The following is a 17,673-nucleotide window of genomic DNA, read 5'->3' on the forward strand; positions in this document are numbered from 1 at the left end:
CGGTCATCGCTGAGAGGGGAAGGGTAATTTCTGCTTGAAGTCTAGTTAAGTTTGAGTTCCACTTACGAATACAATTTACCCACTACGTCAGTTACTTTGCTAACTAGCAGTGAAGAAATTGCTTGCAAAGAGCTCATTTCCTATTGCAGAAAATTGCAAAACTATGGGCTACACATCATTTCAAGGACACAAATCAGCCATATTTCCTGAGAGCCTAGGGAAGACCATCTCCTCTATGAAAATAATCAGCAAGAATTTCTCATTTTCTGTGCATGTGCAATACATCACGGGGCCAGCAGGAGGGCAGGGAGGGTATTTCAGAGACAGAGAACATCTCTGCTCTATAGGGAACAAAGATGACAGAGGCAGTGCTTCATCTTTTTTGCCCGAACCTTGCTTTAGAAAGCTGGTCATGTTCATTACCCAACCAGTCTAGTTTCACTTCTCCTACCATCACCCCTGCCCAAGGGTAGCTGCTGTCTCCTTACCACCAYGTATCATGCTCCTGAACCTCTACCACTTCCTTCACCACTAACTATTGTCACTGCCTCCCTCAGCCCACGGAGACTGAATTAATAAACCTGACTGAATCCAGCTGACTGTCCAGAGCCACCCAGGTGTGTCTCCTCAGGCTCCTAGCATTGGCAAAGCTTATTTGCTCGGGTCTGCTGCTGTACCTCACCTCCCTAATGGGTTTATACCTTGCAGGCTGGAAACCACAGGGCCGAACAATGCAGGAAGTCTTTTCAGGTCATTACTTCTACAGCTTTATGAGTTGCCAATCCCTGTAGGTTAACTAGGATAAGTCTAAAGGACAGCTAAATTTCTGCCCACTTCCGGATCAAAATTGAGAAGAAAAAGTCAATAAAATTAATCTTATTCAGGGAATAAAAAGAATTCAAGCAATTGACTGTCTTACCATAATCTTGTCACTGTCAATAACGGTGTTTAAGCGGTGTGCGATGGTCAGCACTGTGCACTGAGCAAACTTTTCTCGGATCGTCTTTTGAATGAACTCATCTGTTCTGAAATACAGCAAGAGCAGTTCAGACAAAAATGAGATGTTTGCATAGAAAACTGAATGTAGAACCTAAGCAGGTTCTATGACTTCATCAAACATGACTGTCCAGCAGGAAATACACACTCATGAAGTCATTACAGTGCTTCTTCCTCTCACTACGTTAGATGACTTGAACACATATGAAACATACTCCAAAAGCTGTCCTCTAAAGATTGAAGAGAAAAGAATTCTTCCTTGGAAGCAGAGTAGTAGGCCACTTTTGCAGACTGACTTTCCAGGCTTTGATTACAGAAGGAAAAACATTCCTATTAGCAGTTAGATTCAGATATTCCTACAGATTTCTTCACCAAAAAAGTCACTGTTATTTCAAGCCTTAGTCTGTGTAAGCAGCCAAAAAAATTTGGTGAAAGCAAATACTCTTCATCATAAATAGACCAAGGAATGAACAGAAGAGAGTCTACAACTACGGTTCTTGGCTGCAACTGTGTAAAGAGATAAAGTAAACTAGCTGGTAAATATATCAGTCTGAACTTGAGTAGCTTGAGAACTTGAATACAGAAAAAGAAAACTTGGCGTATCCTTAAATCAAAACTTTTAAYTGGAACTCACATCCCAAGGAAAGGGATAAAAGCATTCAGTTAAGAGTCTCAACCTCCTGTGTGAATAGCCACCAAAGAAAAGATAATAGGAGGAAATAGAAGACTTAAAAGAAATAAAAACCAAGTTAGAGCAGAGATACTGAACTGGAGTAGTTTTAAAGTGAAAAGTACAACACATTAAGGTGAGAACAACCCTGAAAAGAAAATAAACTTATATTGAAAAAACAAGAGGTTAAAATGCTCTCTAGCTGTATAAATGAGCATTAAAGCAAAAGAGTTGCTTTACTGATAAAACTGGAAATTCTTCAAGAAACTGTAGAGAAGTATTAACACCATCCAACCTGAAGAACTGCAGCACRGCATAAATTTGGGAGTCTATACATCCCTCTCTATAGTCAATGAAAAGGGGAAAGGCATGGCTGGCATCAGGTGATGAATGCCCTCTAGAGGCACCTAGCATTTCGCATTGCACAGAAACCTTGCATCCTAACCTGGACATGAGGCCAAGCTATGTGAACACGTGTATATTGTGTATTAGCTTTCAAAAATATGATTAACAGCGACAATGGAGATAAAAAGAGCAGTGTGAGAATTAAAATGCTCATCCGAGATAGAAGGWAGAGCAAAGAGTTCAAGATACAACAGGGTTAGTGGGATCAAAGAAGTGYCAACCTAGAATTCTGCACTTGAAAGCATGGGTCTCATTTCCTGGATTTCTATTAAAACAGGAAAYTGTACTTTTACAGAATGACTGTAGAACAACAAATGCTGTACCAAGAGTTAAAACAAGACAAATAATATGCATTTATATAAATTGGTATGTTCAGGCAGCTGTATCAGTCACAGGTAAAGCCTTAGTTTTTCTTCCAGTTGTTAAAAGTAGATTGAWTAATAAATAAAACATAACAAAGATTCATGCTACATTAACAAGTATCTTCCTTTGACAAATTACTGTTTTTWAGGTAAAAGAAGTACTCTAGAATGAATCTGTCTGGACTTGCATAAACATTTGTTATCACATCAAAAATTAAATGGAAAGAATTGCTCTGATGGCATCAAGTTAGGATGCACTAGCAATAAAAAGGCAACAAAATTAACTTTGTAATAACAGGATGACTTAGACGAATGGAGTAASAGAATGATTTTCCATAGCAGAATACTCTGAAAGATTGAACATAGTTTCTGTGGCAAAGTAAGGTTAAACATTCAGCACAACAGAGGAATAGCTCTCTACAGAAGATATCACTACTGATGACAGGACAAATCATTACAGAGAAGGTGGGTATAGCCTAAACTCTACACAAATCCTTATTCAGGCAGACTGAATCTAAGTCTCAGATTATCGCCTGCTGACATGTATCACCTAAATACAAATTCACATCTCAATTTTAGGCCATGAAATTTTCTAAGCAACTAAACAGAGCTTCCATACAGGCTTGCCATCATCCYCATCTAGGGATAGAAACATTTAAACTCCGTCATGATTCTGGAATTGGCAAGGAAAAATTCAGCCTTTGTCTAAATTCTGGTTGTAGCCTGAACCACCAGAGAGCTTTGCAGCCTAACATACTCTTTTCCTGACCATCTTTTKCTAATAGCTTACCAGTAAAAGCATTCATTGAAAAAATATAACAAGGTCCTGGGACTCAGTTAGAGAGAGCTTGGGCCTTTTGCTCCTATTTCCTAAAAGAAGCTAAAGAACATGGTGGGAGGCTGGTATCCCCTTTTGAACTAGGCAATTAGAGAAAGGGGCTGGAGCAGAAGTCATGACAGAGCCAGGCTCTTTAGCCCAGTAGATAACAGGTTCCTTAAGAAAAGGAATTTGTTCACCCTTAAAGCCCTACTAGCATATGCACGTCTCAGATCACAGTAATATCAAGATATTCACCCCATTATTAAGGCACATATACTTTTGTCATCGTCTCAGCAACACCTCAATGACCTGACTATTCTTTCTTCCAACAGAGACAATCAGGGCCACMCATGATAACACTCAGTAGGGAAGAGGCTTATATAGACAGCAGGGTGCATTCTTCTCTGCAACAGTTTAGAGAGAGTCTACATTGAATAGCAAAACAAAAGTCTTAATAACACTACCTAGAAGAATGTAAAGAAAGCCTTTTTCTTTCCTTACAGTCAAGCTCAGGGTGAGGTTTCCCGAGGAGCGAGGGAGCACWGAGAATTGCAGCTCGTTCAGAAATTTTGAAAACAACTTTTAAATGAACTTGAAACAATTTGCAACTCTCAGGTTATGCCTATTATTATCTCAGTAGAATGGATAATGGCTGAACACCCTTGTCCTCTGCATTCATTTACTATACCTTTTATTTATTACATGCATTCTTCATAGCACCACGTCTTCCTGCATTTAGGATAGAAACCATTTCTCATTATTAGACAGATATTACTAATTATCATCTTAAACAGGTATTTCTTGAGTATAAACTAAGCTCTAATAAGGAAGTGCTGGCTGTATTGTAGGTGCAACAAAGGTTCTAAAATGAGACTACAAAGTAATCAGAAAAAGATCTAATACCTCCATCTTCAAATACCACAGCATGAAATCTCATGCAGACTTGTCTGCTGATCTCAACTGATCAGGTGCTCTTTAAGGTTCACACGAGATCTCGAAGCATAGCTTTTTGGGAAGATAKGCAGAAACACCACCAGCAACCTAGCAAGACAACCTTGGGAAGAAGGTAGGAGGGACAAGAACATCAAATAGACTAAGCACAGAATTAAGTGCTGACAGAATGCAGAGACTGTATCACACACCAATTAAATAAGCCTACCTTCCAAAGTGCCAAAGGAAGTAGCATTTCTGTTGTTTGTTTCAGGGCATAAATGGGCCCTTTGTGGTGCCTATACACTTACGCCAATGGCCAGGCAAGTGCCAATCAATTCCAGCATCCACTTCAGTGGATCAAGCCCCATCATCTTTCAGGCACATTAGAAACCAAAGATGCAACCTAAACACCAAATCAAGGCTGCTGGATGACARAAGCTCAACTCTAATCTGATTGTATGAAAATGAGAACAACCATCCTCCTCAAAGAAGAGGAAGATAAGAAAGCACAAAATGGTAGTATAGCTGTCTCATTGTCACTRTGGGTTGGGAATCTTAACAGCAAACTTCAAAGCAACACAAGATTTGGTACATCTTTCTGACTTAKTTGAGTGTGTAAAAAGAAAACTATCTAAAGAGCAAGAATAAGTACAATCTATATGAGAAGCAACCAGGCTGCTGAAACAGAAACACTGGGTAAGTCATTATCTTCAATTTAAAGTCCTTTTGGGATTGTTCTTGAAGCATATCTCACACTTTACAATTCCCGAAAGGCCATGGGGAAGGCAACACATGCTGATAATTTCTTCAAAAGAGAGACAGTTACAGATAGCACTTAGATGTAAAGAAAGGTTAAACCTTAGAAGGTTAAACTGGCTAATGTACTGAACTATGTTTAATGGCCGTGTTTAACTCCATGAACAACCAATTTTAAAAAGTGGCAGTAGATCAATCTCAAAAGTTTTTGTCCTCTGCAAGCAGTACAAATACCAGTTAAAACATACTACTGTACTCAGTGCATAAATACCTTAGTAAGATAAATGCTTAGCATTAAAAAAAAAAAAGCTCTGTTACTAGGGATTTTGTTTTAATGTATCATTCAAGTGACTTCTGCTTTAGATTTGACACAGCTTTCCAGAACTGTTTAGCTGTTAAAAAGTTATTTCATTTGTAGGGATAAGAATTCCAGCTGCARGACTAAGAAGATAAAATCACATTAAACATCTGTCAATCACCATGTGAAACAGGTAAATAGTCTGACTTAGGCAAACCTTCTTTATTGCAACCCCTCCTTTCTGACAACCATAACACCCCTTCAGGGTGCAGAGCAGCCAGCAGCTATAAGGAGCAAGGAAGGTAAGGGGACACCTGGGAACTGGAAGATATAAGAAGGAGGGAGAAAGCAGCRCTCCAAATTCCTCCCACCTCCAAACCCTGCCTTCTTGCATTTGCTTCCAGGCTGAACTGGAGAAGGGATATGGTTGCAGCAGTGGTTGAGGCAAAGAGACCAAGAGCTGGCTTGGGGGGAAAAGAAAGGGTGGGGGAAGTGGGGAAAGAAAGAAAAGAAATAGCATCTCCAAAGCCAGCGGCAGCTCRCCATGGTTTCTTATCCCAAGTGCTTGATATGATATGTGCTTGCTATCAGGTTAGAGACAAGGGAGCCAGGAAGGGGGGGCTGTGCATCAGAAAACGAGGAGGTATTTTTCACATGCCAAAAGCACCTCCTTAACTGCTCAGTTAAGCAATATGCATGAGCATTTCCTTATGAGCATCCTATCAGATTGCACAGCTGAAAATACTCTGCTCTAGTTACAGCAACACATTAAGGGAAAAGTAATAATGATTGTAATGCAAGCCAAATTCAAAGAAGTTTCAAGTTATTATTTGTACTGTTATGCCTAGCATTGACACATTTACCTTATTATAATATATATTGCAGCACACATTTATCAAGATCAATTAAATGGATAGTACAAGTTACAAACACACACACAAGATGCCAAAATGGGGAAGATGAGTAAGACGGTATTAAATTTCCACAGCTAGGATTAATCATTAATCACAGTTAATCTATCAGTGTTCGGCCAAAAATAAACTAACAGTAAAAAACAAAACCAAAAACTCTGGGGAGGGAATGCACTCCTCTAAAGGTTTCAGAAATACACTGTCAGYTGAACTGCAAAGCTACTCTAGTGGCACCACTTCTCTACCAAGAAGATGTTASAAAAATGAGTCACGCCCACAAGACATACAAAATCCTTAATGAATCTGTTTGAGGGACTTGCTGTGTTATTGTCCTCTTTGGACTTTGAGTTCTCCCTCAAGGCATAGTTTGCTGGAACTATATATTCAGCTCAGACTAATTGATGCAGTAAGTTTGCAGTATTCAAACTTATGTTTGAATTTATGTCTCCAAAATATTTCCATCAGTATTTTAAACATTTCAAAAATTAACAGTGGGGGTACTTAGCTATCGGAACAATTCAACAAGGGATGTCATTGCAAATTTTTTCTATTGAAGTTCAGTGTTCTTTTAGAAATACATTTTGGTTCAAACAACAATGAATCCAGGAAAGTTCTGCTGGTCTGAGTTACACAAGACATAATATTAAATGATAAATAGGTCCTTCTTCTAGCTTTAAARATCTCCAAATCTGTTTGTAATTCCTGTGGCGTTTAGGATATTTTACCTTTCTTTATCCTGTTTCATCTGTAACTTGTTATACTGGTACCAACGTAATCTGAAAGGATAGCATCTCAAAACGAAGAGTATCTTTTTTGTTTATAACCATTTTTTCACCTATTTTTTTTAATTAACAAATTTGCTATGTTTTATTTTTTGCAGAGACATTTCTTCATGAAATCAACAGAACTCACTTAAGTTTCATGGCTATGCTGATGTTACTGATATGCATTTCCAAAGAAGTTCTTGTCTATGGCTGCAGGACAAATAACTTTGAATATTAATTTTCCTATTCTATGGAAAGCAATGAAATGAGGGATATTTTGAGTACATTCTCAGTTTATATCATCTACTTTGTATCCAAAGGTCAGCTTCCCCATTTTGAATAGACAATAATGATGCTATCATGGAAAACACAAAACAGTGACACAAACTACAACAAAGTATTAAGTTCATCTCCACATTAYAGATGATCACACTAAAAAAAAATACAGCTCATCTCAACATGATAGATTTTGTTTTTACCTTGGGTCCACATTTGCTGTTGCTTCATCAATGATAAGGATCCGATTTTTTTTTAGAACTGCTCTGGCAAGACACACCAGCTGCCTCTGACCAACACTAAAATTAGACCCAGATTCTGCCAGTTGTGTCTCCATTTTATTAGGCAGATCTTCCACAACCTCCTTCAATTGTACCTGTTGACATGTCAACATACTGTAGGATGAGTAACTCCCTTTTAAATCAGCTATTGTTTGTCTGATGATATAACAATAAGTAAGCAAGCTTTACCTTTTATATTCTGACACAAAATGAGTAAGTGCCAAGTTGGATTACACAATGTCAGTTATTAGAATTCTAACAACATTAAAGCATACTGTTAAGATTTTATTAATGTTCATTAAAATTAAGATATGAATCAAAATATAACCAAATCATCATCTTAAAGGATAATTTTTTTCATAAAAGACATTTATAAACACATCTACACTCACATTCTCTCTCTCTCTCACACACACACAACAGTTTATGTTTTTTCATCAACAGCTGTGCCCTTATCAAATCTGAAACATCTAAAGCCTAATGTACACAAGTACTATAACGTTATTTGGCAYGTAAATATCAGATGTATGTTATTAGATTAAGTCACCTCTTCCAAGACATTCCACAGCTCTTCATCGGTGTATTCACTGAAAGGATCTAAATTTTTCCTCATAGTTCCAGTGAATAAAACAGGTTCCTAAAGTCCAGAAAAACTAAGATTATTATTACATACACAGGTTTTATACCACAATAGGTAATTTAATAATAATCAGAACTAATCTATACCAGCAAAGGCACAGAAATATCCTACAACAACTTATCTTTTGTGAAATGTGAAAGACAAAGCTAGCACTAGACAAATCTATACKGAGATACTTCAACAAATAGGTCAGGTCTTTTGGCAAAACTGCTGTACACACTTCTGTCAGAACTCAGGTCAGCACTTACATGCCACTGTTTTGATACCACAAGCTATATATACATCTTTACACGAAATTACTGCTGTTCTGCTGGCATTGTTAACGAACATCAGCAACAATCACTGTCAATGGGTTTACACTCCTGAACTACATTTGGGCAGTTCTGAAAAGTTTATGCTTGAACTACATAAAATGGAGTGGAATCAAAGAGCTCACAATGCTTTTTTGATTTTGCTTGTTTTGTTTGCTTGGGTTTTTTTTCTTTTCTCCATTTCATATCATAAAAGCTCTTCAATTTTACCACCACAAAGTCTAAAAGAAACAGTTTTCACCATTCCAATGTGATGTTCAAATCTGTACACATTCATGTTCATCTATACTGCCGAAGCATCAAATCTATCTCACTGAAAACTAGAGCACTGCTGGGCAAAGATACAACTCACAGTAAACCAGGGACTCAAACCAGTACATTCACCCATTCAGGTACCAATACGGGTTTAACCATGGTTGAAGCTGCTGTTCCACTTCAGTTCTAGCTCAGGCCAATAAAAATTCATTAACCAGACTGGTCCAAATMAATTCACATTGAAACATGTAATATTTGAGAATGAGGATCACAACTTTTGATTCATGATTCCCTAAGCAATAGACCTTGCTCTGTCATGTGAGCTGCTAGGTTTGAGAGTCATGTACTGGTACAACCCGAGGGCTCAATTCCTCCCAATACTACACACAAAGACAACAGTAAGTCAAAAGCTGTAACACTGCTGATCAGAAATGGAGTCTACTCATCATGTTGTCAGCATCTCCTTTGAATTGGAGAAATCTTACATAAGTATTTTCTTCCCCCCTCTACCCTCAAAAAATAAAGTGTAAATCTACATTCAGTAACTTCAGCTTACTCTAAGGTTAACCTCTATTTTGACTTATGCCCCATCTAACCCTACTGATGTCCAGCTCCAGAAGGCTGCACCAAATCAGAACAGAATTTAGATCTAAACCTCTTTTATTGTGTCTTCATTTCTAAGCATTCTAAATCTAAAGCGATTAATAGRGACAGAACATGGCATAATCAATGTAAAAGAATGCATGCATTTCGTAATGCAACACACCAATTATTTGAAAATATCTKTTGCATTAAAAAAATCACCGAAAACCTGTTGAATTAACAAAAGGATTTAGAAGAACATTAACAGGYGAAAAAACATTTCTTCAAAAACATCTGGAAATAATTTGTTTAACAATACATAATTTAATATACTATTTGGTGTGTTTTGAAGGTATTGTTAGGTTTATATTTCACTTCARTCTTTTTTTATAGCTTCTTTAAAATAAGAAGCTGAATTTATAAAATGTTCATAACTATTATAAAAGTCCTAACAACAGACGTGTACTGCAACAGTAGATAAGAATAATTTTTAATTATCATTTCTGACACAGATTATTATTTAAAATAGTCTGGTTTATGAGAGGAAAGTAATAAGAAAAACCTGTAAATAATTGTTGTAAAAATGCTTGCCATCAGGGAGGCAGACAACATTTGCATAGAAAAGATTTACAAACATAACCTTCACACAGCTCCATCTAAGCAAGTAATTAGAACTCTAAGCACATTTTTATTTCTCTGGGTAGGTATTTAAACTTACATATAAGAAAACTTCAGTCTTGCCTCATTACTCTCTAGGAATGGCTCGGTTTAGCATGCTTTATTTTATAATTTTCATATGCATCTCTCTCTCTCTCTCTCTCTCTCTCTGTTTTCTTAGCTTCTCAAATAATTACGAAGATTTTTGCTGCAAAATAACTGCCTAATGTTATGACTATTACTGATAATATTATTAGTAACATAATGCAAAGACAAAACCTATACTATAGTATAATCCTTATACTAAGCCCTTCTCACTAGCAGCACTGCAAAGTTCTGCATATTGTTAGGGAAAACAAGTCTTCCTTTATGTGGAAAAGAAATTCTACCAGTTAGCCCTCAGACACTTAAAACCCTCAGGGATCATGATGAAAACCCATAACATAAAACTTGATAAAAGTCACAGAACTCAGGTAGATTAAAACAGTTTCATGATCATGTGAAAAAAACAATGCACAAGTAAAAACATGTATAACTAAATGCAGTGAATTTTGAGCATMTGCATTGCTAAAGATGTAGAATCTGTATTTGACCAGCAGTTTTTCTGTCTCAGGACTGTATTTTTATTCAATTTTGCTGAATGCTCCCAAACATAGAAATCATCCGCAATAGATATGGACAAAGACTTGAGAAAGCTGTAGACCTTGAATGAACTGCTGGTCATCTATTTTCAGGAGAAAAAGACTGCACATAAATACAAGAAATAGAATTTAAGTCCATGTAAAGTCCTCTTTAGATACAAAAAGGTCACTAACTTCAGTGAGTAGTGMCACAGTGCATTAATGAATCCTTCAGTGTGCTGAAACAAAAGCCTRCATTAGGCTACAACCCAACTGGGCTGCGGGTGGGAGGGTGGTAATAGCATACCTACTTTCTTCCTCTTTGATTCTTATTCTTTGGATGAGGGGAAAAAATGCAGGTAATCAAGAGAGGTTTAAAAGATGCACTGTCCATTACTGTTTTTATCAGATTCCMATTTAAAGAAAGTAATATAACATAAAAATGCTGAGTTCCATCCAGCCAACAGACTGGCAAAACATTCAAATGGTCGAAGGACTCTAAATACATTTTCTGTGATAGAATACAGACATCTGAGAATTAATGCTAACATAGCAAGAAATTTTTTCTGGTTGCCAGCCTACTGTATTGTCTATCTAGACAATCTTGGTGCTAGAACAACCAAGAGGAATTATTTGCCAAAACCACAACTTCTCATTTGTAGTTGTTAGAGCTTTTCTCCCTCCCTTCACTTCCACCCCTTCCAGTAGAGGATAAAAGATCACAGGATAGGTCAGAACTCTCATAAAAATTGGTAATCTGCACAGGTTCTGCCTTCAGGAATTTCTGAGGTTATACAGATACGTATGTATGTATATCCCTTTTTTGATTCAATGTCTCATTTGAAAGTAAGATAGACCTATGGCCTCCTGGACTTCTTGGAACATCCTTTCTTCTGCTCTAACATCAGAGAGGTTAGGTCACTCACAACACTGTAATTTCTTCTTCTATTTCTGGGCTTCTGAAGCTCACTAAATTTTAATTTATGACCCATCTTTCTCATCTCTGCTCTTCTCTTCACCCACCTCCAAATAATGGGAAGGCTGACGGCTCATTTCTACCTGGGATATTTGCATGTAGCAATGTAGCCTCTTTCTGCATGTAGCCTCAGTCAGTCTGTAAAAGGGTGACTACAGAATGACTCCTCAAAGTCCCTTTCTAACAAAGCTCTGGGCAACACATCGTGCAGTAATGGCTGTCAAAGGATTAACAGACCTCTGGGAATTGCTGAAGCTTGCTGTATTCCTGTCAGATCTCTCTGCTGTTTTCCAGGCTGGAGGAGGACAGGATATTCCTAATATCTGCTTGAACTTATTCCAAAGTAGTAGATAGGTGCAAAACTGAAAAGAAAACTGGCCAGGTCCCCTAAGCTGATTCTCTTCATCTTAAAATAATTGAGATCTTATTCAAGTAAGAACAGGGTCTTGTTCAAGTTTCTAAGTCTACTGCATAAGGASTGCAAAGGCAAATACATCCTGGCAAAACATTTTTAATACAGCGGCACTATAGTGAAAACATATATGGCAGACAAAGTCAGTTCTTACCTGAGGTATAATTGAAATTTTCTTTCGCAAGTCATGGAGTCCTAGCTCTGATGTCAAGTACTTATCAATCCAAATCCTTCCTTCAGGTTCAGCCAGTCGAAAGAGGGCTGCTATCAGAGAGCTTTTTCCAGCTCCTGTTCTTCCCACAATTCCAACCTACAAAACAAACCAAGTATAATTAAACCAAGAACTTCTCAGGATTGATTAATATTTTAAATAATAGTTTTACACCATTACAAGTATAAAACATTTTTTATAAACACTTTTTTTCAATAGGAAGAAATATCTCCCCTCCACTGCTCTCAAAATCATTTTGGAGTTAGGTGACATTTGGATACTCAACAATTTCTTGGATCATRTCATTCAAAGGTGAAAGAAATCTTTCCCTAACAAGCTTTTCCCTCAATATATCCTACTGTATTGTGTCGATAAGATAAAGCAGCTCAGTGCATAAAGTARTGTTATTCAAGGTAGCTAATTTCTATCCTAAATCTGGCTTGCAGGGTGGTGTCACGTAAATCATTTCAGAAATGCATCTATTTCTCAATCCCCCCCCCCCAAAAAAAAAGAAAAAGAAAGAAAGACCTTTCAAGACTCTCATAAAGCACTTTGAGAACAACATATAAGTAGTATTCCAATTTAAGTAATACTTCAACTGATTTTGGTTAGTACAGTCAAGAGGAAGYACTTTGAATTAGTGAAACTTTAAAGCCAAAATACTTTAAAGCCAAAATAAAGCTGAAACTAGTAGTAGGATTGTAAGCAGTACTCACGCTCCAGACAGCTGCAATAACAGAGTAGATACAAGTACTAAAACTACAAGGCCATGTGAGCAAGCTGCAATTCCTTTCCAAGCAGGAGAAACAGTGAATAAAATTCAGAAAAAAGAGGTAGAGATGATGCAAAATAAGGGATTGTTAACTTTAATGTCAAGGGATTAAGACTTACAAATATTTCATATGAAACCAACATCAAAGGGAGAAAGGCCCATTAATAAATGAGAGGAGACATATAATTAGTGGTGATTAAATGCTCTTTGAATAGCTAACTTTTTTTAAAAAAAGCTATCTTCAAGTAAAAGATTCTTAGAGAAAACACTGTACAGTAATCAACTACATCATAGAAGGTGATGGCTGTAACTCCCACACGGATCTGGTCTGGCAGGATTTGTTGTTTCTCACATTCAGTTCAAATCACTACATTTCCAGAAAGAAATCAACATACTGGAAAGTTCAGAGAAGTGCGACGTAAAATTAACAGGGTTGGAGATACTGATTTTATGAGGAAGGATTTATGATGATTAAACATGTACAATATAGCTCTGTGAAGTGATGGGGGTGCAGAAGGAGGAAGAAACACGAAAACCATTATGAATATACGTACAGACACCAGAGGGCAATTACCCACTGCCTGAGACTCAGATGTATGCAGTAATAACTGCTGGAATGAAATTAAGGATAGCAAATATTACACTGAACAGTAAAGAAAAACTTTCTAACAGTCAGACACTAAGCTCACAAACAAAGCAGGAGCATCCACATATAATCACAAATGTATGAAGCTAAAAAATAAACATACACACACACACACTGCAAGGGCAACTTTCTCTGCATAATCTGAAAGGTATTTTCTTCTTCTATCTTTTCTGATTCAACAACTTCATCCAACAATTCATTATTGTACAACTGTATATAAATTAATTAACATTTATACAGTACTTACTAGTAAAAACATAGCATAATTTAAGCAAATTTGTCACAATAAATAATAAGAGAAAATATCTAGTACTCTGAACTACATCAATGAAACAAAGAAAAATGGTTCTGATCAGTTACACTACAGCTCAGAAAATGCTAAATGGAGAACACACACACAGAGCCATAAAAACAGAAGTTCAATTGTTTCTTTGTAAATGTCAGTGATATAAAGTATTGTATTAAGAATATAAAGAAAAATATAAAAAAATACATTGATACTTAAAATAAAAATGCAGCTGCTCTGCGWATTGTCAAAATCCCACTTTCAGTTTGGCATCAAATGAAAGGATTATGCTCTTCAGTATTTAGAAAAATCTATTTGTATTTTTGGTCCAATTGACTACAGGCTGCTGAAAATTGACATGAATTTGAAACAGCTCTCAGCATACACATTTCTTTTATACACTGTATTTTTCAGAGGCCCATGTTCATAGCCAGTGCAAACACAGTGCTGGTCTGCAAAAAGGAGTCCCAGCCACCAAAATCATACGTCCAGAATTTTGTTGCCCAATGTAAGCCATGTGCATACATTGGAGTACACCTGCTACACTGGACTCATCATTACTCAAGCATCGCTCATACTTCAAAGTAGAGCCGCACAAAAACCGAGGATGATATTTACAGCGTATCAGCTACTCCACAGAAACTACCCATGTCTTTTTTATCCCTCAGGCAACCTCCCTTYCGTGCTACTTTGTAAGAGTATTTACGCAAACAGCTGCCATGCCATAAATCTAGACTCAAGCCTCCTCATACCAACTTTTTCGTGCAGCCATATCCTCAGATTTAGGTATGTCTGGACGAGGAAAATAAGGTCCTTTTAACAAAATATTAGTCAATAAGCATTCAGAAGTTTTATTAGAGTCAACTGAACACTCTGCTAAAACAAAGAAAGTGGCATTTAAAAACAAATAAATAAAGCTGTTTCTCCTGCTTCAGTTATGCTAGCTGAAGAGCATAAACAGTCAGCTGCTGCAGATCTCCGTATGTGAGCGCTCTCCAGTCTGTCTCAGGCAGACTGTGCTGCGCTAGCAAAGATGTTTTGAACAGTAGGTCCTTTCTAGCCTGTTTTGACGGTGAAGTCAAAAGTAAGTGATCTGCTACTAATCCACTCCATTCTGACTACATCTAGAGATTCCCAAACTGGGTGCTGGGGCAGTTACAAGACAAGCTCCTAGCATGGCAGAAATTTAACTTTATTTGATCTGACAGTGGAACTGCAGCCACAAGGAGTCTATACTAGCTGGGCTATGAACATGCATAAAAGCTCTCACTGATGGCCTTATGGGCAGAATCCCCTAGAGTAGCCAGAAACCTGAAGAGATGCTTCACTATAACTAAAAACATTATAAGGGGCACAGATGCTTCAGAAATTTATTTTACACAGTGGCAGTCCACTGCAGTTTTGTGCAAAACATGATAGAAAACAAACATAAAATTACTGGCAATAATTTCAAGCTGGATAAATTCATTTCAAGATGACAAAACCACAGCACAACCACTCAGCAAAAGTAAATACCTCCAATATCCACTCCCTAATTATTGAGAAATAAAACGTTAATACTTCTTGTTTTCTTTTTCTTTATTATTTTATTTCTATCTCTCACTAAGACAAGTAAATCTTCTTGTCCGCTATTACATGCGAGTGACATACAACAGCTAAAGAGCTGGCCCATAAGGAAGAAAAGTAAAGAGAAGACAAACATCCCTTTTGCTATTCTTCCTAAAACACCCTGTTCTCAACTTACACATACCTAATTCCATGAGATCATCTCCATGCAGCAAAGGTGGACTGAATTCTTGTAACATGCATGCTATTAATAAGGTCCACTTGAGGAATGAAACGGAGTTGGGACTGAATGGAAAAGCATGTTACAAATGGGGCCAGGGCAATGATTGTAGAGAGCTGAACAAGCCTGCTAGGGAAGATATTCTAATCAAAAAAATACACGTGCATTTGAAATGTAGCAAAGCACGAATTAACACTGCAGGGCTCTAATTTAATTTTGTCTGTGGGGGAGACCTTTCCCACAGCACTCTTTCAATTGGGATACTGTCAAAATTGGGGAAAAAGAGTCGAATTTGCAGAGAAGGAAGGATTTTATTTCTGTGTTTCTTTTGGCTACCAAGCTAATTAGTGGCAACAGTTAATTGGATTGGTAGCCGAAAGGAACTGAAATAAAATCSCCAATTCTAAAGTTATGTAACTGATCTGTATTTCTTTTCTCCTCCATTCTGCCCTCTGTGAAAGAGCGCGTACATTCTTCATTTTTAATTGTCTCTATTTACCTTGTGTGTTGACACCCTTCATTCTATTTGCGTTTCATTTATTGAATCTCCAGTTTCCTAATGCAGCTCCATTTGCTTTGGATTTCAACAAACATTTTGGGCTTAGGTAGTATTTTGAGTAACTCTCACTTCCTGATGAAACCCAAGTTTTGTCAAAAAGCTATCAAATATGTTTAACCCTTTGTTTTAAGAAATAGATAGATAATTTGTCTTAATTCCAAGTGTCATGTTCTCAAATAAATTTCTGCTAAATTCACAGGAAATAAATTATATTTATTAAAAAAAGTTATAGTCTATTAAGATTTACTTTTTAGATAAAGTTTATCTTGTTTCCTAACATCCATATCTTTTATAATGCATTATTATCACATAGCTTCTTTTCAACTTACCATCTTTACTTAATTACTGTGAATGGCCAAATACAGACATATACATACCTTTTCTTTTGGTTTAATTAAAACAGACAGATGTCTTAAAACCAAAGGTCCATCTAGACTGTAAGTGAAGTTAACATTTTCAAATGCTATCATTCCTTGGCTTGGCCATTCAGGTGGTGGACGCTTGTCAGTCTCCCAGGGAGCTTCTTTTTCAAGTTCTGTATATTCCATTACTCTTTCTACTGATATCATCTAGAGGAGGAAAGACAACATGTATACATGAATTTCAGCTTATTGCACATACATATATATTTCATATACATATTTATACACACACACACAAATATATATATATACACACATACACATATACATATATATGTGTGTATACATAATGGATTTTGACTGTGTAGATTCAATGTAAATTATTCCAGAGTTTTTCTTTCAAGCAGAGATTAATCTTGGTACTATCTTATACTTACTAACACAGCTAAAGAAGTGGAAAGAATTATTACATGTTCTAATACAGATCCCTGCCTACCATGATACATAAATCCATATGTTAGCATTAATCTTTAATCAGTGGAATTAATTACAAGTTTAAGTACATGCATAAGTATTAAGGAACTTAAGCTATGATAGCATCGTAGTCAGTCCTAACTACGATGACCCCACACTCAACATGTGTTCAGAAAATAGCTACAAATGAAACTGCCAGATAAAGTACAGGCAGATCCACAACAGTTACTAGCATCAAGTTACCAGCATCATCATTCTTTCCTTCCTTTTCTCATCCTTGTTGTTATTACAGCAAGTGCTCATGCTGTAATTACTCATGCTCAGCAAGTGTTTTAATATATTTGTCACAAGCAACTCCAAAATTCAAAATAGCTGACACCATATTATTGCCTTAATATCCAATAAAACTTGTTTTCTTATGTACATGATGCCAGATATGAAAGAAAGAACAATATTTGCTGTGACTCTAGCCTATAGGACATCAACTGGGAAGAGAAATAGAAGTCAAGCTAGCTAGACWTTTTTCCCCTCAGGCAAGTAACAAAAGCTCTGTTTAGATTCTACTGCACATCCTCACCCACACGCCTACTCAGTACAATTTCAGTTTTATAGAAATGTTGAATGTATAGGTTATTATACTTCATTTTATTCA

The 17,673-nt window shown here is 36.8% G+C and overlaps 1 protein-coding gene across 1 annotated transcript in view; it reads right to left on the reverse strand.

The window, feature by feature from the left end:
• The window catches only part of ABCC4 (ATP binding cassette subfamily C member 4 (PEL blood group)), a 153,707-nt gene that overhangs the window by 22,710 nt on the left and 113,324 nt on the right, over positions 1 to 17,673 (reverse strand). The window contains exons 25-29 of the mRNA XM_085305956.1: positions 16,563 to 16,754; positions 12,080 to 12,235; positions 8,020 to 8,109; positions 7,395 to 7,567; positions 920 to 1,025 (exon numbers count right to left, since the gene is read on the reverse strand). Coding sequence (XP_085162082.1) covers positions 920 to 1,025; positions 7,395 to 7,567; positions 8,020 to 8,109; positions 12,080 to 12,235; positions 16,563 to 16,754 — 717 coding nt within the window. The remainder of the gene's footprint in view (positions 1 to 919; positions 1,026 to 7,394; positions 7,568 to 8,019; positions 8,110 to 12,079; positions 12,236 to 16,562; positions 16,755 to 17,673) is intronic.

Source organism: Rhea americana, unplaced genomic scaffold (assembly GCF_003343005.1).
Source record: "Rhea americana isolate MKP2758 unplaced genomic scaffold, rheAme1 scaffold_23, whole genome shotgun sequence".
NCBI classification, from domain to species: Eukaryota; Metazoa; Chordata; class Aves; order Rheiformes; family Rheidae; genus Rhea; species Rhea americana.